Source organism: Paroedura picta, chromosome 1, assembly GCF_049243985.1.
Source record: "Paroedura picta isolate Pp20150507F chromosome 1, Ppicta_v3.0, whole genome shotgun sequence".
NCBI classification, from domain to species: Eukaryota; Metazoa; Chordata; class Lepidosauria; order Squamata; family Gekkonidae; genus Paroedura; species Paroedura picta.
In genome coordinates this window covers 149,851,494-149,873,025 of record NC_135369.1, presented here as the reverse complement: position 1 = coordinate 149,873,025, position 21,532 = coordinate 149,851,494, and the positions used below count along the sequence as shown (strand labels likewise).

The 21,532-nt window shown below is 45.6% G+C and overlaps 2 protein-coding genes across 11 annotated transcripts in view; one reads left to right on the top strand and one right to left on the bottom strand.

Annotated features, from left to right (window-relative positions):
• Positions 1-111: 111 nt before the first annotated feature.
• LOC143822684 (uncharacterized) lies at positions 112-8,400 on the bottom strand. 6 transcript variants are annotated; one of them, XM_077308137.1, is made up of 6 exons: positions 8,267-8,400; positions 7,571-8,143; positions 1,620-2,206; positions 1,260-1,355; positions 996-1,079; positions 112-741 (listed from the first exon to the last, which is right to left on the bottom strand). In XM_077308137.1, the coding sequence occupies exons 3-6, from the start codon at positions 2,197-2,199 to the stop codon at positions 245-247; spliced, it is 1,257 nt and encodes a 418-aa protein (XP_077164252.1). In that variant the 5' UTR covers positions 2,200-2,206; positions 7,571-8,143; positions 8,267-8,400; the 3' UTR covers positions 112-244. The 6 variants fall into 6 exon arrangements, with proteins under 6 accessions (XP_077164252.1, XP_077164236.1, XP_077164278.1 ...); XM_077308121.1 differs by having other exon boundaries at positions 7,575-8,143; XM_077308163.1 differs by having other exon boundaries at positions 1,620-2,053; positions 7,575-8,143.
• A 44-nt stretch (positions 8,401-8,444) lies between these two features.
• The window catches only part of ZNF451 (zinc finger protein 451), a 34,048-nt gene continuing 20,960 nt past the window's right edge, over positions 8,445-21,532 (top strand). The window contains exons 1-4 of one of the 5 annotated variants that reach the window (XM_077308082.1): positions 8,445-8,638; positions 10,493-10,585; positions 18,894-18,971; positions 20,830-20,955. In XM_077308082.1, the coding sequence (XP_077164197.1) occupies positions 10,496-10,585; positions 18,894-18,971; positions 20,830-20,955 (294 nt within the window). In that variant the 5' untranslated portion in view covers positions 8,445-8,638; positions 10,493-10,495. Of the gene's footprint in view, positions 8,729-10,486; positions 10,590-12,828; positions 12,929-18,893; positions 18,972-20,829; positions 20,956-21,532 lie in introns of those variants that run through there. The other 4 variants (XM_077308073.1, XM_077308092.1, XM_077308100.1 and 1 more) reach the window with 4 other exon arrangements.

Below are 21,532 nucleotides of genomic sequence, written 5' to 3'. Positions count from 1 at the left end.
CAAACCTTCACACATTACTGAGAGGGATTGCCCCTGTTATAATCCTGAGCCACATTCCATCACTGCTCTTGGAATGCCCAAGAGAAATGATGACCACCACAAGCACTGCTATAGCAGAATAAACCTTTTATTGTAAACAAAAAAGTGGGTAATTGGATAAGCAAAATGCTCTCATAGTGAATACTTGTCCCTCGGTTTTATTATTCTCATCCTTTTGACCTGGCTTCTGGTCTGGGTTCCCTGGCTAGTTCCAGGAGTGGGGGGACGTGGAGGCTGGTGGTGTTGGGGGGATCTGTGAGGTGGTGGGATGTGGTGGACTGGCCAGTTCCCATTTTTCCCTGGCCTCCATGAGCACCACAATCCTCTCCACCAGGTCTCCCATCCTGTTCATAGACTGCACAGTCCCACGAAGGATGGCATTGTTCTCCTGCATGCTGGCAGAGAACATCTCCCTGGCCAACCTTGCTTCTTCCCTTGAGTTTTCCAATTCTCTATTGGAGATTGCCTCCATCTTGTTCATCCTTTCCCTCTCCAAACGCACCAAGGAGTCTGCTATGGCCCTGCACTGCCGCATGTCCTCTTCTCCCTGCTTGAGGAGCCTCTGGCCGAGATTGGTGAGCACGGAGACATGTTTCTGCCCCCTCCGCGTCCGCTTTCGGGGCCCCATGATAGAGAGGGGCCTGGGAGCCTCAACAGTCCTCTGTGCAGCAGGTTCTTCCTCCTCCTCTCCAGACATTTCATCTGCAAATCAAACACGAAATCAGTGATCCATTGGGAGCTGGAGGGGGGTTTCATCAATTCTCTACACAGCAGCCTTCTCACTGATTCAGCTTGGCAGCAGTCACTACACATTCCTGGTCCTCTTCCATGAGGAGAGAGTAGACTCTCAATGGGAGGGAAGGAGACATGTGCAATGCTCATTCCTGTTTTAACAGTTGCACATTCCTGTGGAAGTAAAACTGCTTGCAATCTCTCCAGTTAACTGCAAAGCTTACCTCCAGGTGCATCCCGTGGTCCTGGGGTGAGCTGCAGGCAAGGCACAGCTACAGACTGCACGGAGAGAGTTGGTGGGATATAATCTGTGGAGAACATAATTTTTTGACTTATGGGGCAAAACACAAGACAGAAATCAGAGGGTGTTTGCATGCCACCTTCACAAAAGATCACCCTTCTCCTAAGAGAGTAATCTCATGCTGCTCACAGGCAAACAAATTGCACCCTTTCCAAATACCTGGGACCTGCATGAAAAGAGCACCCACCGATGGCTGTGGCAGAGGAGTCACTGCCCTGGTCTTCCTCTCGCTGAGGAGAGATCTTTTCACTAGCTTGGGTGGAAGGCTCGGGAAGTTGGGTCTCTGTTAAAACAAAAAACAACACACACCTCTAGCAGCCCAGAACAGTTTCGTGTGCTGCCTTGAGGACACACCGAGGAAGAGATTACCAGGGGCAAGCATTGTTTAATGCACATTGAACAATGTGTAAGGCGGGATAACTGCAGAGCAACTGAAGCATAAGCAGCTCTGGCCTGCCCACATGGAGAAACGAATAAGATTATGAATGCTTGCCACCTGACAAAGGTTCAAGTGACAAAACCTGCAACTCTGGCACTCCATGCTTACCTGAGGCTAGGGAAGTAGGGCAGTGGAGAACGGCTTCCTCCCCTGGCAGGATTGGAAAGAGGTTGAGGGTGACCATCTCCATCCTCTCTGGCTCGGCATCGATCCTCGGATGAGACCTTGCAGTGGATGGTCCCTCGTCGGGATCATATGGCTGCTGCTGGCTGCTGTCCTCCATCATATGCTTCTTCTTTATTAGTTTAAGGCTACGGGGAACCCTTTTGGGCCGTCTGTCGCCATTACACTCACCATAGATGGCCCTTTGGACCTCAAAGTAGGGGCAGGTTACTGGAGCTTCTCCAGGAATCCGGTTGTGGGCCACACAGCGAAAGTATTCTGCCCTCATTGTTTTAGTTTTGGACCGGCACTCCAACCCTGTCCTATTGTGGCCCAGAGCCCGCATCCTCACGGCAACCTCTTCGAACACCTCCCGGTTCCTGTGGGAGGAGTTAAGGGCATTTTGTATCTTCTCCTCGATGAAGATGGCAAGTAGGTCCCTGACCTCGGCATCCCTCCAAGTAGGTCCCCTGCCACTAGTCTGGAAGGTCGATGACTGGGAGTTTTTCTGCGATTTGGACTCCATTTTGGCCCTAGGCAAAGAAGGTAGAAGATGGTTGGCCACAGGAGCCGCTTTTGATTTTGACCCTTCCTGCCTCACTCCACCCAGGGGAATTCTCAACTCCTGATTGGCCACGTAGATTGGGCTGATGGGATCACGTCTACTTGAATTCTCGCCACCATTTATTTTACTTGCATGTAAACGAACATGCGTTTACACTCATTTTGAAGTGAAAAAATAGCATGCGAGCCACCCCAAAATGGTAAAATCAACCATTAAACTTGCTTATGTTACCTGATGTGCTCCTTTGAGAACAGCAAAGTACTCACACTTCGGGGGGGGGGGAAGACATTTTGTGGGGGAGGGGAGTTTTCAGAGTACGCCAAAAACATGGTGCTTTGGCAATGCTGTGACAACCTTTTAAATCATACTTTTGTAAAAGAAGCAAGCCTTGTATCACATCACCACAAATATATACTTCTGTGTATTGCTAGCCTTGCCTATTGCCAATGCATTGCTCTGCGTGCGTCGCCATTTTTAAGAAGAAAGAAATTCCCATCCCTGGGAAGAAGGGAGAGGGAGGAAGGTGCAAGGCTGGGACATTGCAGAGCTGACTATCACACGTTCCTTCTGCTGGCTGATTACGCTTTTTAGATTGGTGAATCCACTTTTTGCGATTCCCAAAGTCACTCCTTAAAATGGAAGATGTAGCGAGCTGGCTGCTGCCCATACACTGGATGTAGGTAACGTTATGTGGAGGGGCCGAAATATGCTGTCTACATTTGGCAAACATTACACTACATTTATCATGTGCAGAAATGCCCTGACTTTTAGATCAGCAACGAATGCTCTGGTAGATTACAAATATTCAGAAACCCACTGGTTTCAGAATATTGTAATTAGGTTATGATTTACCCTGAAAAGAAAGAGCATTATGTAATGAGAGCTTGCATAAATGTGCATGGACTCTGGTTCAAGACCAAAGAAAATTCTTCAGCTTCACAGATGAGTGACTCACATCTGCTTCTGTGCCCACATTCCAGGTGAGCGCACTGCAGAAGGATGAAAAAGGAAAAGCAATTTCACATAATTCTATTGTTCATATAGTACTCGGGCCTTTGTAACGCAAACCCTGGGGGAGGGGGAATTGTAAAAAAAGAAAGCCAAGGTCAATGCAATTACTTGTGCTACATGCAGTAAAAAATAAGAGACACTACAGATATGCAGTAAGAACAGTGGGATTCTTGGAGCTGTATGACATGGAAAAAGTTCATATATATTCTTGAGAAAGGGTGCAGCTGATATAATTATTTTGCTTTTTACATAATTAAATTTTGTGAAATATTAAGGGTCTCAGATATTAAATAAACATTTTCAAAAATGTAACAATGACAGATCCTTTTTAAAGCGAAATCCTTTTATATAGTCTTACCACAGGTTTACTCAGGGTTAGTTCAGATGACTGCTTGAAGGTTTGTTAGGTGCGAAGTTGTGTCCGACCCATTGCGACCCCATGGACAATGATCCTCCAGGCCTTCCTGTCCTTTACCATTCCCCAGAGTCCATTTAAGTTCGCACCAACTGCTTCAGTGACTCCATCCAGCCACCTCATTCTCTGTCATCCCCTTCTTCTTCTGCCCGCATTCGCTCCCAGCATTAGGTTCTTCTCCAAGGAGTCCTTTCTTCTCATGAGGTGGCCAAAGTATTTGAGTTTCATCTTCAGGATCTGGCCTTCTAAGGAGCAGGCAGGGCTGATCTCCTCTAGGACTGACCGGTTTGTTCGCCTTGCAGTCCAAGAGATTCGCAAGAGTCTTCTCCAGCACCAGAGTTCAAATGCCTCGATTCTTTGACACTCGGCTTTCCTTATGGGCCAAGTTAATAAGCTTGAAGATAATCCTTATCAAACACCCAGTTTATCAAAATTTCTTATATGATAGCAGCTTTATAAAATGAGGGTCGTGCAATTTTCATGTGAACAGCAACAATGTTAATCAGCTTTCAGTGAACTGAAAACTGAACCTTTCAGTCAGTTTCTGCCCCAAATCTTCAGATGACTAGCAAGCTAAAATAGAGGTGACACAGAAGGGAGCCAGATTTTATATTCTTTTTAAGCAATGAAACTAAGAAGGCATTTTTTTAATGACTAGTAAACCACCATATGTTCAATCAGGTAAGTGTGCATAGGACAGGAAAGTTTGGTGCAGTGGTTAGGAGCGCGGACTTCTAATCTGGCGAGACAGGTTTGATCCTGTGCTCCTCCGCATGCAGCCAGCTGGGTGAACTTGGGCTCGCCACAGCACTGATAAAATTGTTCTGACCGATCAGCAATATCAAGGCTCTCTCAGCCTCACCCACCTCACAAGGTGTCTGTTGTGGGGAGAGGAAAGAGAAGGCGGCTGTAAGTAACTTTGAGCCTCCTTCGGGTAGAGAAAAGCAGCATATAAGAACCAACTCTTCTTCTTCTAAAGCAGTGGCCCCCAACTTTTTGAAGGCCACGGATCGGTCCGCCGGGGGGGGGGGGGGAGTCCCGGGCACAAGCAGGTGCTGCCGCACGTGTGCGTGTGGTGCGCATTTGCGCAGAGATGCCTTTAGCGAATTGGCCGCCGAATGGCTTGCCCCCCTGGGCATCACTATCTCTGGGGTCCACTGCTTGCAGCCATCCCCATTAGACAATCTCTGTGCAGAGTTCACATCTGTTTTCAATGACATGCTGGGATGTTATACCGGCCTGCCAATCTCTTTCGATCTCAACTCAGCTTTCAAGCCCATACGGCTGAAGGCTTGCAGAGTACCATTCACTCTCAAACCACGGATTGACACCAAACTCGACCATCTGATCGCCCAAGTCGTACTAGAACACGTTTCCCACGCCAAATGAGAAACCCACATTGTTACTCCACTCAAAGTGAACGGCAGAATCTGCATTTCTGCCAATTACAAATGTACTATTAACAAGGCACTCTAATAGCAAGTTTAAGCATTTTCCATAGTCAGCCGTTTGCTGATATCGGACTCTATTCTAGAGCATAACTCCAGAGCATAACTACGTACAAATTGATAAAGAGGCCTTAGCTAAAAAATTTTAAATGACTATCTGTTCAGCTGCCCTTTTATATTTATTTGAACCACAAGCCATTGTTCGGACTGTTCACACCAGACAATCAAACCCCACAGAGTCTTTTGCCCTGGATGTTGCAGTGGTCCATTTTCTTCAACGGTTATCAATATTCCTTGTAACACCGTGCCACCGACACTATGGGTCATGCTGATGCCCTTAGCTCAGCTACCACTTTGAGAGGTTGGCGCTGACCCTTCCCCAGTGCAGCACATCCTCCTCATCGAGGACTTACCGGAGCCTCCCCTTCATGCCGCCAACATTGCCTCCACCTCCTCCAGGGACAAGGTACTGAAGCATGTGCTGAACTGGGGGTGGAGGGGGTGGCCCAAGGACAAGCCAACAGGGGAGTTTGCCCCTTTTGCAGTGTGGCCCACAAGGGCTTCCTGCTCTGGGGGAACTGAGTGTTTGTGCTGCCCAAACTCCAGTCCCGGGTGCTGGCAGCGCTGCATGATGGCCACCCCAGGATAGTTCACATGAAGGCTTCCGCAAGCAGCTATGTTTGCTGGCCTGGCATCAACTGGGATATCGAGGCCTTGGTAAAATGCTGCACTCCCTGCCAAGCAAATCACCCCGAGATTCCACAAGCTCCTATCCAGAAATGGGAGTCGACCAGGACATCCTGGTCCTGCCTGCATTTGAACTTCACTGGCCTCTTCTAGAACCAAACATTCCTTCTAATAGTGGACTCATATTCCAAATGGTGGGTCTTATCTTAGGGGGGAGGGGTGTTATTTATGTGGACAGTTGTCACTGCATGCAAATGATGGTTCAAATGCCAACCAATGATAACTGATCCTAACTCTAACAATGGACCAATCCGGTGGGCTGGTTCAGAGCCAATCAGAGCTCTTGGTGGCTGGCCTGAAATGTATATAAGTTGCATGCATGTCACTTTTCTCTGTTCAGTGTTTGGAATGTTGTTGTTATGTGCGAAGTCGTGTCCAACCCATCGCGACCCCATGGACAATGATCCTCCAGGCCTTCCTGTCCTCTACCATTCCCCGGAGTCCATTTAAGTTTGCACCTACTGCTTCAGTGACTCCATCCAGCCACCTCATTCTCTGTCGTCCCCTTCTTCTTTTGCCCTCAATCACTCCCAGCATTAGGCTCTTCTCCAGGGAGTCCTTCCTTCTCATGAGGTGGCCAAAGTATTTGAGTTTCATCTTCAGGATCTGGCCTTCTAAAGAGCAGTCAGGGCTGATCTCCTCTAGGACTGACCGGTTTGTTCGCCTTGCAGTCCAAGGGACTCGCAAGAGTCTTCTCCAGCACCAGAGTTCAAAAGCCTCAATTCTTTGACGCTCGGCCTTCCTTATGGTCCAACTTTCGCAGCCCTACATTGCAACTGGGAAGACCATAGCCTTGACTAAACACACTTTTGTTGGCAGGGTGATGTCTCTGCTTTTTAGGATGCTGTCTAGATTTGCCATAGCTTTCCTCCCCAGGAGCAAGCGTCTTTTAATTTCTTTGCTGCAGTCCCCATCTGCAGTGACCTTGGAGCCCAGGAAAATAAAATCTGTCACTATCTCCATTTCTTCCCCATCTATTTGCCAGGAATTGAGAGGGCCGGATGCCATGATCTTTGTTTTCTTGATGTTGAGTTTCAAGCCAACTTTTGCACTCTCCTCCTTCACCCGCATCAACAGGCTCTTTAGTTCCTCTTCACTTTCTGCCATTAGAGTGGTATCATCTGCATATCTGAGGTTGTTGATATTTCTCCCTGCAATCTTGATCCCAATTTGTGACTCCTCTAATCCCACATTTCTCATGATGTGCTCTGCATACAGGTTAAATAGGCAAGGCGACAGTATACAGCCTTGCCGAACTCCTTTCTCAATTTGGAACTGTCCATAGAGTTTTCATAGCAAAGATACTGTAGTGGTTTGCCATTTCCTTCTCCAGTGGATCACCTTTTGTCAGAGCTCTCAGCTATGACCTGTCCGTCTTGGGTGGCCCTGCACGGTATAGCTCATAGCTTCACTGAACTACGCAAGCCCCCTTGCCACAACAAGGCAGCGATCCTTGAAGGGGGGTGTTTGGAATAGGAGTTGTTAAATAGTGCTATTATTATTAAAGAATTGGAGTCTGTGTCTTGCCAAACCCGCAGACTTCTTAGGCAGTTTGACTGAAAGTGTGAGACTCACTTTAATGCTAACAATGTTAGGATTTATATTATTTATAAACTGTTGTGAGCCACCCTGAGCCCCCTGGGGACGGGCGGCATGCAAAGGGATACATAAATAAATACACACACACACACACATATATATATATACATACGTACACTGGGGTCCTTAGAGACCAGTCAGCTTTTGAAGCAAACCATCCGGAAGCATAATACAAATGTCTTCTTGGCCACAAAAAACCTTGCCCAGAAGCCTTCTAATAGAGCCCAAGGCCAGCAAGCAGCTCCAGTTGCTCCACCCTTCAAATCTCCAGGTATTTCTCATACCGGAAACTAGCTTTTTTTAAAAAATGTTGTGATCGGCATCGATTCTGCAAGATCGTTTGAAGGCTTAGGTAAAGTACGGAGCAATTTCATCTAGGTCTACTCAGAAGTACACTTGCTTCAGTAGGGCTTACTTCGTATCCTCCCGATCGCAGCCTTAGAGAGCCATCCTGAACCGGTCCACTCAGAGTCCTATTTATCTACTCGATGAGAATCAGGTCCCGGAAACCGTTTTTAGGACTCCATTGCTATCTCCTTTTAACCAGAAATAGAAGCTGCGACTCTGTGACTGCAGTTTTAAGAATATACTGTGATGGGAGGAAGCCCACGTAGGATACACTTCCGAGTAGATCCGCTTTTGTAAAGCATATGCGCAGAGGCAACGTTTTTCTATAGAGGTTCAGCTAAATGGAAGGGACACAAAAATGAAGACTCGTTTTTAGAGACAAATATAAAAAAAAAAACCCCACACAAACCGCGGCGAACGTGCTAACAGCGTTTGAACCACCTCCGCGCCACAACGTTACCTTTAATCCCGCGCAAAAAAAGGAACGAAACTACAATTCCCGGCAAACCCCGGCGAGTCTTTCCGGCGGCCTGCCGTGTCGCCCTCTAAATTTGAAGCGCAGGAAGTAAAACTAGCGCGCGCGCTCGGCTGAAAGTCACGTGTGAATGCCTGTAACCCGGGCAGGGTTCGGAAGGAGCGGAAGTGCCGAGGGCGGGTCATTGCATCAATCCGCGCGGCGACTCTTCCGCGGGGCTGTCTCCAGGTGCCTCCCGCCGCATTGTGGCGAGGCATAGCGTTGTGCGCTCAGGGGCTGTCTCTTAGTGACTCAGGCCCGTGCCAGCTCCCGCCTGCCTCCTGACTGGCAGCCTTGCCGTTTCTTGGATGCGTCCCGGTGGGTTTCGGGCTCAATGAGTGTGTGGCTTGCAGGAGGAGCACAGTGTGGTGTTTCTTAGATCCGCCGCCCTTGGGTGCAGTCTTGCGGGTAAGAGCATGTAGAACAGGGCTTTGGGTCCACGGTCACCGTTAAGACCAGCAAAGTGGTGGTCAAGCTTTTGTGTGCACGCACACTTCCTCGGAAACAATGAATGGGAATTATCAGTAAACTAGTCAACAACATGATTGGGATGTCTCACAGATTCAGGGGCCAAATGGAGACTACAAGCTTAACATATAACGTTGCCGTTCATTTTGTTTCCCTTCCGAGTGGGGGGAACACAAGAAAGGAAATAAATTGTCAAAATTGAGGATAAATGCATTCTCAGCTGGCTTTAGCACTGGAAGGTGGAAAGACTAGCTCCTTGATGTTAAACCCCTCTTGTCTGGCACATTGGTTGGGGGAATTGTTGATGATGTGGTTTACTTGCCCTGAACTGTGTTAGAAGGGCAGGTTAGAAAAATAAAGTATTTATTTATGAATGCTGAGAGCAATTAACTGACTGGACATAGTTGCTGGTAAGGCTTAGTGGATTCCAGTTCCCTTTTTTGACTCCCATTCTTAAGAAAAGATTTTCTGGTTCTCTATATACATTCTTCGTTTCTTCATTACTAATTAGTTGTTTGTTATTGTTAGACTAGGCTAGATAGATAAGACATCATTCTTTATGGGCCTGCTCAAGATGGTGTGGAATCATTTGTGTCAGGTTCTAAGGAACTCCTTTTCAGATTCCCCCCATGTCCTTCATCAGAAGTTTGGTGATACTTAGAAAGCCTGTATGTTTTTATACTGACAAAGTAGGCAGAGCAAAAGGTGGCATTTTGTATTCTTGTTCTTTAGAGCTAACAGGGTAACTACTCTGCAATTTTTCTACTGACCTTTGGTTTTCTGTTTTCTTATATTCAAAACCGAATGCAAATTCTCTGTACAAAAGCTTGTTGTGTTTTCTCTATCTACCTAGATTTTCTTTGTTTTATTAATACCTGCAAGTTTCATTAGTAAAAATAGGCTGTTTTAAGTTTGTTTAAATTATATCTTTTTAATATCAGTTAAAAAAATTACAACCACAATTTTTTAATCTAGTTAGTCTTATAGAATTGAGTTGGAAGGAGCCATACGGGCCATCTAGTCCAGCCCCCTGCTCAGTGCAGGATCAGCCTGAAACATCCATGATAAATATTTGTTCAGATGCTGCTTAAAGGCCACCAGTGAGGGAGAGCTCACTATCTCCCTAGGCAGTGGTTCCACTGTTGAACCTCTCCGACTGTGAAGAATTTTCTCCTGATATCTAGCCGGTACCATTCTACACATAGTTTATGTATTTATTTATTTATTTAGATTTATATACCACCCTCCCCAAAGGCTCAGGGCAGTTTACATTAAAACTAGTCAACGATACATGAAACAGTCTTCGTTAAAAACATACAGTAATTAATAACAGTGGTTGTAACCATATAACAGAATAATGTAACAGTATAACAATATAATAAAATAATATAACGATGGAACAGTGCAATACCACAACAGGTCCAGAGCGCTCTGGTGGAGTTCTGGGAGGAAGGGGGGGAGCGGGGGCCCTTTAAAACCATTACAGTAGTCCTGTCCTCTGCTTTACAATGTTAACTATCAAAAAGGGATGAGCCTTTAGTTTGATTACTATTTTATTAAGAACTTACAAAAACTAATGTCTGACAAAGGGTGCTTGCACTCGAAAGCTCACTCCTTGAATAAATCTTGGTCTTAAAGGTGCTACTGGACTCTTATTTTATTAAAAAACTAATGAAGTGATGCTGTGTATTCATGTCTTTTCAGATAATGGAGTGCCTCGTATCTCCTCAAAGCCAAAAGGAGGAGAATGCTTCCCCTCAAGAGGATGAAAATGAAGATGATATTGAGTTTGTTGGTGTATGTAAATACACTTGTTCAATTCCTTTAAGCATTATTGGTTGACAAAAATAGAATTTCTGCAGTGGTTTGAGGGTATCACAGGCTTGAGTATTTGTATACTGCTAACATGGTAAAGCACAGTAGTTTCTTACATAAAGTTTCAGGATAGAAGAAGAAGACCTTACCTGCGTCTTTTCTCTACCAGGAGTCTCAGAGTGGCTTATAGACACCCTCCCTTTCCTCTCCCCACAACAGACACCTTGTGAGGAAGGGGAGGCTGAGAGATCCCTGATATTACTGCTCCGTGAGAACACCTTTATCACTGCTGTGGTGAGTCGGTCACCCAGTTGGCTGCATGTGGAGGAGCAGGGAATCAAACACTGCTCACCAGATTAGAAGCCACCTACCCTAACCACTACACCAAGCTGGCTCTGTGCCCCCCATCTGTAGATAGCTAAATCCACAGATCAGGGCCACCCAGAGGTTAAAGAGGTATTTCTGTAAACTTGGGGCAGTCCTGAGATTTGCAAAAAATATGGCCTAAAAACAAACAGTGGGGGTTTAATTTTGTCTCCAAATATTTCATGGAGCTTAAGAGCCATGCTGTGCCCAGTGGCAATCTGGGAGCCACGCTATACATAGTGGCAGTGGTTACCAAACTCGAGAGCAGAGCCTTGCCTGAAACTGGGTGGGGAACACGGAGTGGCTCACAGCAGTGGAGGAGCAACAGAGGAGTACACCAGACTTGGTGATGGAGGGTGGGCATGTGGAATCCGCCCAATGAGGATCTCCCCCCCCCCCCCGGAATCAACAGCACTTGGGTGGAGTGAATGTCCCCCATGCAAGTGAGTATTGTAGATCTCCACATGTCTTATATTCTAATAGTGGTCAGGATATCTTTGGATGTTTAAATACAGTGACAGGAGCTGTGAGCAGGCAAGACAGATCATTCTAAAAACCTCGAAAGGACTCTAGGTTTTCAGAAGAATGTTAAATATAAAATAAAATGCACTGGGAAGCTTTAAAAAGCTTTAAGAAACTAATTCCCTCAGTAGCTTTTCCTAGGCAACCATGGTATTCCCATCTCAGCACTAGCAGGAAAGGCTGCAGGAGGGCCTGGGCCTTTTCCAGGCCTATATTGGCCTCTGAGGAAGAACTCATTAGGGCCAAACCTGACTTGAGTTGCCTGCTCTAGATTGGGGGATTCCTGGAGGTTTTGTGATGAAATCTGAAGAGTGTAGGGTTTGGGGGAGGGTAGGTGCCACAGATTCCACTTTCCAAAACAGCCATTTTCTCCAGGAGGACAGCTGTCTGGAATTCAGTTGTAATGCAGGAGACTCTTCAGATCATACCTAGTGGCTAGCAACTGAATGACTGAATGCCACCCGACTTGTGTGTCACAAGCATGCCTTGTTCAATAGCAACCACCTTAAGAAAGCCAGTATAGGATAGCAAAGCTTCGGAGTTGGATCTGCGAGATCCCATCTTTGTGGAAGCTGACTGGGTGATTTTGGACTAGTCACATATTTTCATTCTAATCTACCTCGCAGGGTGATTGTGTGGATAAAAAGGAGGAGGAAATAATGTAAGCTGCCTTGTTCCCACTGTGAAGAACTTTGAAGTATAAATGAAGTCAATAAAGCTAAAAGATACTTTGATTAATGGCTGAGAAAGAGAATGAGGCAGGGAGAGGATATGTGGATTGCCATGAGAAGGAAAAGAAGAATTAGGGTTGCCAACTTCCAGGCTGGGCCTGGAGATCACCTGGGATTATATCCACTTTCCAGATGAGGCAGATCTGTTCCCTCAGAGAAAATGGCTATTTTGGAAGATGGACTTTATGACATTACACCCTGCTATGAATGTTTCCCTCCTTAAACCTTTCCCTCACAAGCCTCTACTTTCAAATCTCCAGAGCTTTTCTAACCTCATTTCACAACCCTAATGGAGGAACTGATCTCTGTAGTTGGGAGATTTATTGTGATATATAATAGGCAATACACATGTGGTAAAATACATTTTCAGTGTCATGGACTGTGTATGAGGTTATAAGTGAGTGATTATGAACAGGAGGTCATGAGGTCAGTATTAGTACATGAAAAGGTTTTTTTTTAAACCCTATCCAAACAAGTCCTCTGAAATGGATTTGGATCAAGGCAATCTACTACCATGTACAGTAGGCATTTCTGCTTCAGAAAGATGCACATGCATACTTAATAGTCCTCTGCGGGCCACATTCTAAGGGCAGGCTAACATTCTAAAGGCAGTTAAACAGTCACAGAATGGAGAACCAGCATGGATATGAAGCAATGTGAACTTGGTAATATTGTTTGCATGCTGGGATAAGGAATCACACATGGGGTGTGTATGAAGATAAATGGTGGAAATCTCTTATAGACAGACTCATCTGTTATGTAAGATTTCACAGGCTTGACTTGTACATTTCCTCTGGTTTCCTTTTAATTGTATTCAGCTGAGCATTCTCAGTCTTCATTAGGACAACTGGGGAAGAGATTCCTTTTTGTTAGGTTGATTTTGTAAAGTCTATTTGCGTGCCTGGTGAGTTCCCCTAGTGAGTGCAAATCCCCTGACAGTGCTGCTTCTCCTCCTCCTCCTGAACTGCCCTTCCGAGGCTCAGGGCGGTGTTACATATATAGTTTATCAATAAGTGATTACAACATTAAACAATAACATTACAACCATTTAAAGCCAATTGACCAATTAGCATCAATAATCGCATCTGTCGAAGGTTTTGTTCTACTGTAGCCATCGCTGGCCTGGGGGCAAGGCGAATATGAGAGAGTGAGTTTAAGTTGAACTGCAGTGTAGTAATCGAGACTCACAGATCAGGCAATGGAAGAAAAAACAGTTTTAGCGGTACTTGGTGTCAGAAAGGAGACCACTCGCAGAGGTGCATGTGATGTTCCTGAGATAGGGCAGAGGAAAGAGGCGTTTGCTGATTTTTACAGAGTGGGGGGAGATTGCGCTTGGAGTGGGAAGCAAGAGAAGGGCAGAGGTACAAGCTGGTGTTGTACAGCTTAATATAAGTACAGGAGAGGGAGAGAAACAACAGTGATCAAGAGCTGGTGGAGCAAAAGTAGGGGGATGCATTGCTGATAGAAAAGAGGTCTTAGAAGTGGGGCTCAGGGAGAGATGGACATAGGGAGATTTGTTTGAGAGAGAGAAAGCTGAGAAGAATTAGAAATCAAAGTTCATATTTTACCAGGTCAATTAGTTTGGGCTCAATGTAGGGACTCAATAGAGTCCCAAAACACCTTGGCAAATGGGAGCTGCAGTTTCTCATGTAGGCCTGTATGCCTCTGAGCATTACTGGACCTTTTCTTTCTTCTATCTTCACAAACCAAATAATCAAAATATTCTGCCTTGGGCGGAAGATTCTAAAATGAGTATTTTAAACTGCAAATATTTAAGTTCACTTGGCTTCCTTATTGAAGGCATAATTGTAGCTCAGTCTTGGTAGAAAGACAATTCTGTCCTGCAGTGTGCCACATGTTGATTTAATGACTTTTTTAGATGCATGGGTTCTGTGCCAAGTTCCCCCACATTGGTCTTAATTGTCTTACAGTCTTTCATGTCATCCTTAATTACATTAATCTGTTGCATGCCTACAGTGTTAGTTTCAATGTTGTCTCCTGTTTCAGGAGTGTCCACCATTTTGTGTCTAAGCATAAAGTGGCTTCAGCTTGTGAATTCCCCCCCCACACACACCAGCTTTACTATATCATATACACATACATATAGATAAAGATAAAGATGGGTAGCTGTATTTGTCTGTAGCCATAAAAAAGAGCAAGCATCCAGTAGCTCATGAAAGACTAAAAAAAACAAGACATGAGCAGTGACTCAGCAAACCTCATACCCTGTAACAAAACGTTGTTAGTCTTTAAGGTGTTACTGGATCAAGCTCTTTTCTACATAACATATAGAAGAGGAGAAAAACACAAATTAGCTGTTTTTACAATATGCTAACAACAGAACTAATACCAGTATTATTAGCAAACTAAAATTCCTCTTCGGTAAGTTGTTCATTTAATACTAAGTCTTTTTATAATGCCATTTAGTAGTAATATTCTAGTGCATGATCAAAAGTCAGTTGAACAGTTGTAAGTAAGGTTTTCCCAGATTATTTCTCCAGTACCATTTGTCTCAACAATGCAAAATATTTTTTTTTCCTGTTGGTGAATGTTTTATGCAAATATCAAATATCCATTGCACTTTCCTGTTACTTTCATACAGCTGAATATATGATTCTACCATAATGTTTTATCTCTGAAACATTGTAGAAGACTGCCTAACAGTCTTTATTCTATATCAGATTTTGAGTCCAGTAGTAAAGACTCTTGAGTCAAAGCTCACTTTATCAGATATAAAGTGAACTTTTTAGAACTCAAATTTTGTTCTACTAGGATCTAATACAGCTTCCCACCTATAATGTAACACCAGCTAGTCATTTTGTTAGTCACAGATCTTCAGTAAAAACGGTATAAACTCAACCTCCTTTCAGTCTCGCTCCCTAAGAAAGAGGGAATTATGCCCATGATGCAACTAAATCAGTATGCTTATGCCAGCAGAAGGACTTCCTTGGATTCACAGAATATTTGACCACTGTTAATAAGCAGTGTTTAGGCAAATGCAATGATATCTCAGTTTTATAGAACTATATTTATTTGTTACTAGAATGAAAGCCCATTGTAGCTGATACAACAGGCCCTAGCGGGTGGGAGAGGGGAAATACCAAAGAGAGCAGGAGGTAGAAAGGAAGAGAGTGATTAAAGTAGAAAGAGCTTGACATTGGGAAGAGTAAGGGGAGGGGTTGTCCAGTCTGTAAGGGCATGAGGTTGAATATGTTTGTTGTTGGGGGCGGGTTGTGGTGGTGTGGTGACAAATCAGGGTGTGGGTGTGGAGAGATGGGTGTCAAGAACCCATGCTTTAGAATGTTAGTTGAATGTGGGAGAGGATGTCTTCAGATATGTGAAGGGAAAATCAGACTGGAGACTCTTCTTAGTGGGAAATTACATGGCAACCAATTCCTCCCAGTTCTGTAGCCCTACTCCTTCTATCTCCATTTTTTTACTGTTGATATAATGTCATGTGCCCACATGCTTCAATCACTATTGCCGCTTAGAAGAAGAAGAAACGGATTTTTGTACCCTGCTGTTTACTACCCAAAGGAGTCTCAAAGCAGTCTTTCCTTCCTCTCCCCTTAATAGACTCCCTGTGAGGGACGTGGGGTAAAGAGCTCATGGTTTGGTGTAGGTTTAGTGCCTCACTTGGAAGGTGGCAAACCTGAGAGGAGGTCTCTCTGTGCAACTGCAGCCCTGCAAGGACAAGTCATTGCCTTCGGGAGTCGGCGGGGGGAGGGAGAAGCCATCTAGCGCCCATTTTATTTCAATATAAAATGGGCTTTTTATCTAGTTGCCTAATAAAAGTGGATAACCTAGTTTTCCCCAAAGTCTCACTGTCTACTTTCCTGTAAAGCAGCGGTCCGCAACCTTTCCGTGGCTGCAGACCGCTGCCACGGAGTGGGGGGAGAGGGCGACCCAGGGCCACATGCATGCTCAGCAGCCCTGCGCAAACGTGCATGCACGGACTTGCCACTCATGCGCATTTGCGTCCAGCGGGGCCGCAAACACGCACACGCAACAGTTTTTCACATGTGCAGCACCACCACACATGCACGTTTGCAGCCTCCGCCGGGAGCGCAAATGCGCAGGTGTGCCGGTGCTGCGCATACGCGAAACTGCAGCGCGTGCGCGTTTGCTGCCCTGCCGGCTGCAAACGCGCATGCGTGGCAAGTGTGTGCCGGCGGTCGCAGGTCACTCTCCCCCCCCCTGAAGCAAGAAGCTTGCCAGGCTGCAAGCTAATCAGCTGCTTCGGCGGCCGGTTTGCTTGTGGCCTGGCGAGCTTCTCGCTGTGGGGGGGGGGGCGGGGAGAGGGAGCCGCAGCCTGGCGCTGAGGCCTTTGCGGCCCGGGGGTTGGGGACCACTGCTGTAAAGCTAACTCCACTTGAAATTCTGGGCCACTTATGCAAGGTCTGGAGGCAGCGTGGCGGAGAAGGGAAGACAGAGCGAGCTGGGCATCCTTCCTTCCATGCAAGTGGGTGAAAGGGAGCCATGGTCACCATGGACACTGCACTGGGTGTCTGCCTGGAGGCACTTCTGGATGTCCAGAGGCATGCCAAATGCATCTTTACGGTCCTGGAGCTGCTGAAGGTGGGCAGGCACCTCTGAGCTTGTGCAGAGGACCTGGGGGCAGGCAAGGTGCCAGGTGGGGGAACTCTTGGGGATTTGAAGCTTGGAGCCTGGGGAGGACAGGGGATTCAGTGGGGGGTGATGCCATACAGTCCCTCTCCCCTTCGAAGCAGCTGCTTTCTCCAGCAGAACTGCTCCGTGTGGCCTGCAGAGGAGCTGTAATTCCAGGAGATCTCCAGGCCTTACCTGGAGGCTGGCACCCCAAGAAAGGAGCCCTATTCTGCAGCGGGAACTGTTCTCTCTGGCCTGCAGAGGAGCTGTGATTCCAGGGGATGCCCAGGCCCCATCTGGAGGATGGCATCCTCAGAAAGGAGCCCTATTCTCCAGGGGGAACTGCTCTCTGTGTCTTGATAAGAGCTGTAATTCCAGGAGATCTCCAGGACACATGTGAAGGCTGACATCCCGAGAAAGCAGCCATATTCTCCAGGCAAAACCAGACAAGGATCACAACGATTAAAATAATTTTATGGTTGGGGGTCACCACAACATGAGGAACTGTATTAAAAGGTCACAGCATTAGGAAGGTAGAGAACCACTCCTCTAGATTATAATTTTAATGATGAACTCTGCAGGCAAAAATGGTTCCTTTGAAGGCTGGACTCTGAGGCATTGTAGCATTTTGAAGTCCCACCTCCAAACCTCCAGGAATATTTCCAACCCAGGGGTAGCCAACTTCCAAGTGGGGGCCTGGAGAGCTCCTGGAATTACAGCTCATCTGCAGAGTCAGCTCCCCAGGCAGAAAGGGCTGCACAGGGCTAATTGTCACGTCCAACATCTTCCCTCACTTTGCCTCAGACCACTGACTAAGCTGACAGGTGGCTGGTGAGTGAGCTCCCTCCCCCCTCCCTTCAGGCCTGCTGCCTCTGACAGCCTCTGACTGAGGGGAGGAAGGCAATTCCAAGAGCAACACAGGGGAGTCTTTGGGGGTACTTGTGCTTTCCTTTGGGGGGGCTGACAGAAAAGCCCCTTCTCACTTAAAATACTGCTGTGGCCTCTGTATTTCCTCTGCACGACTCTGCAGATTTGAGGCCTACTCAAACAGAAGGCAAAAGAACCTCCACAACAGCATCCATTTTCATCTGCACAACAACCCTGAGTGGTAGGCCTCAAATCTACAGAGAATTGCTTGGCTGCATTTTCCCACCAGCAGCAAGGCCGGCCTGAGCAGTATTTTAAGTGAGAAGGGGCTTTTCTGCCAGCTTACTGTTTGGCAAAAGGGGAAAGCTTCGCCCCAAAGGAAAACACAATTCCTCCCACAGACTACTCTGCGTTGCTCTCGGAAACGCTTCCCTCGCCTCAGTCGGGCTGTCAGAGGCTCCTTCGCAGGAGGCCTGAAGGGAGAGTGGAGGGAGGGAGCGCACCAACAACCACCTGCCAGCTCTGTCAGGGTTCTGAGGCAAAGGGAGGGAAGTTGTTAGACATGGCAGTTAGGACGGCCCTGGAGCGGAAAGGTCTGGCACAGCCTGTCCAAGCCTCTGTTCTCATCCCCCTTGGCAGCCCTACCAACCTCCTCTCCCTGCGGTGGTCAGGGGCAGACTTGCAGCGATGTCTCCAGATTGCCCCTGGCTGGGCTGGGTTGGCGAGCCCTGTCCTTCGGGTACAGAAAAGCGGCAACTCTTCTTCAGTAATCTCAGGGTTCTCTCAGCCTCCCCCACCTCACAGGGTGTCTGTTGTGGGGAGAGGAAAGGCGAATGTTAGCCGCTTTGAGACTCCTTCGGGTAAGAGAAAAATGGCATATAAAAGCTTCTTCGAGGACCACACAGGTGGCAGCAGGCAGGCCACCTGCGGACCGGGGCCCCTGACGCTGACCTCCATCCCCGGCAATGTCCAGTGGCCTAATGGGTGGCCACAGACTTCACTGGGTTTGCGGAGGGAAGGCCTGAGGGTGGCTGGCCAATCAGAAGGCGCATAGGACGGACAGGGCCTGCAGGACAGACAGGGCCCCGGACAGTCTCCACCCAGGAGGCTGTTTCCAAAATATTAAAGGGAGCAAAAAGTGTTACAGATATAGAGAAGAGACATCATTAAAGATAAATACTTGTTTTCTTCCTTAGGAAGCTGCATTAAGACCTGTCGTGGACTGCATTGACCTTGTTAGTAGTGGTGATGAGGAATCTAGCAGTTCATCTAATGTGAGTATTACCTGGCATGCAAAATATTTGGGAAAGTTTTCTTTGGCCTTGTTCTGATCTTCCTCATTAATGTTAGCTTGTACCAGTTTGGGCAACAGTATGTTGGGTATATTCTAAGTTCGTAGATAGCGTAAAAGAGTCTTAAAAATTGCCATGTCAATGAGAGTTTCCGTTGTGTGTTCCAGACACAGTTTTTAAATTGTAGCTGCACTGAGTGGCTCTTCATAGTCAGTAGGAAGTAGGGAGTGGCATCCTTCTGGACAGCTGTGATGTAATAAGGAAAAGGGGCTGGGATTAAAGCCTCAGTACAAAAGCAACGGTGCAGGGTGTTATGAATGGGGCTGCTCTAATAAAACAATACTTGTTTATTTGCTGGAATGGGTTAGAAGGTACTCAGATTCCGTAAAGAGTAGAATTGCTAATTTCCTGGAAATAGTCACCATTGTGGGCTTTTCAGTAATGCATCTGTTGTTTACATGGGTCGGGCAGTGACTTAGGCTTTGGTCACCAGTTCCATGAGGCACTACCGACTAAACCAGTTTTCCTTTGCTGTGGCTACTTCAGACAGAAATCTTCTCAGAAAATAGTTAGATAATTCCGCTCCTTTTTTTTTTCCCCACCTGGGATAAAAAGCTTTTCGGTGTCCTGTATTTGGAATAAGTTTATAGTTGTTGAAGCCAAAGCCATAACAACTATACAAACAAACAAAACATTAAACAATAAAATATTGTACTAAAAACAATGATCACAATCTTACTTGGTCCATGATACAATATGAAAATAAAATTGGTAAAAAGTTATTAAGTACAGCTAAAAATTACAAAAACTGAGTAAAGTAAATGAAATAGAATAAAAAGAATTATGAGGGTTCCTTAGCCATACTTGAAACAAACCTTTTCCTAATAATCATGGATGAGGAAATGAAATGAACAGCAGACCCCTGTACAAGAATTCCTTCTTTCCTTTACTGATGAGGAGAAACTTTCACAACAAGTTCAGTGTTTTGCTTTATAGTAGCTCTATAGGCTCTGGCTGCCAAGAAAATATGTACAAAATATGGCTTTCATCTTGGTCATTTTAATTCTTGTGTTTTATCAAGACCAACTTTGTAATGGCCTTTGGCCACACATAATAAAAATGTATTACTATACTACATGTTTTATAGTAAGAGAAAGAGAAGTTTCTGACACTAAATGTCAAGGTATGTCTGATGCCACCAACATTCCAATAGCGAAGGAAACAAAGATGAGCAGTGTAACGCCCCCAAGTGGACTCTTTTAGGTATTGTATTGAGAAGAGAAAATTAATACTTAATTATTTTCACAAGCGGCAGAACAAATTACCAGCTTTTCCCCAACAATTCCAACTCCAACCCCCCCCCTTACTGTGACTTTATAATCCATGGGCCCATTTTTCTAACAACAGTGCCTTTCTCTGGTAATAAGTGCCTTCCCTTGACATGTGGCTAGAAGGTTCTCTTGCTCTGAGCAAATTAGCTCAGGTTAGCAAAATTGGATCTGCAGGATCCAGCCTTATGGATTGTTGTGGGAAAGGGGAAGAAAGCTCAAGAAACTCAAGAAGAATATTGCATTGTTCTACAAAGACAGACCTATTACCTGGAATTTTTCATCCTCTATTTATTTATGTGATTTTTAGGCTGCCCCTCTCTGGCATGGTCTTGGGGCAGCTTACAACAATGTATAATTACAGATCAAATTCAGATTCATATAAAACAACAGAATTTTACGCTAAAAATTATTACAGTATTTCCTGCTACATAATTGTTTTGTCCTGGAAACATAGTGAATGGTGTTGACTAACTAGCCATTTATGAAGATCTTTTTTTCTTCCTTTATAGAAAAAAGTAAAACGCAAAGACTACATAGATTACCAGAAGGAGAGGGTTGCTTCAACCCTTGATCGCCTAGCACGCCATGTAGAAATAGAGAAACAGCTGAAAGAAGAGAAAAACAAAGCTTTCAAGGTATGTTTCTTTGCAAAGCTATGGCAGAAGTTGCATGGCTTGATTTTGTGATATACATATGAAGATATAAACCTGATTAAATGCCACGTGCAACGGTTGGTCATCTTCTTTTGTTACCTACCCTGATCCTTCAGGAAAGGGCAGGATATAAATAAAATCTTACATTATATTACTTTTGATGAGGAAGCTACCCATCTGTTTTTCTTACCAATTTGAGGCCGCTGTTCCTGTCTGTCTGTGTTGGCCCCTTGGATTCTCATATGCTTTCCACACAGCATTATTCAAGCCAAAATATTTAAATATTGTTAAATATTGTTATTCTAATGTTTTCCATTACACTTGTACTCCTCAGTTTGTATTGGCCGATCTTTGATTGGAATGAATGAAAAAATGTTGCATTGCATGAAACCATAGTGACTGTAATAGGAAAATGCTTATTATTGTGCATACTGTGGGCCAGCTTCCAACATTTCCCTTACATATTTGTTGTTGTTAGATTCCATCAAATCATTTCCGACTCACGGTGACTTTACAAACAAAGGCCCACCATCCAACTCCGCAGTCATTTCTTTGTTTC

What these genes read in the sequence shown, in the direction of transcription:
- LOC143822684 (XM_077308137.1), bottom strand. Translation starts at nt 2,199, where the DNA reads ATGGAGTCCAAATCGCAGAAAAACTCCCAGTCATCGACCTTCCAGACT. An exon ending in CCCTACTTCCCTAGCCTCAG is followed by an intron (nt 1,356 to 1,619) that starts GTAAGCATGGAG and finishes TTGTTTTAACAG; the next exon opens with AGACCCAACTTCCCGAGCCT. An exon ending in CTCCTCTGCCACAGCCATCG is followed by an intron (nt 1,080 to 1,259) that starts GTGGGTGCTCTT and finishes TGTTCTCCACAG; the next exon opens with ATTATATCCCACCAACTCTC.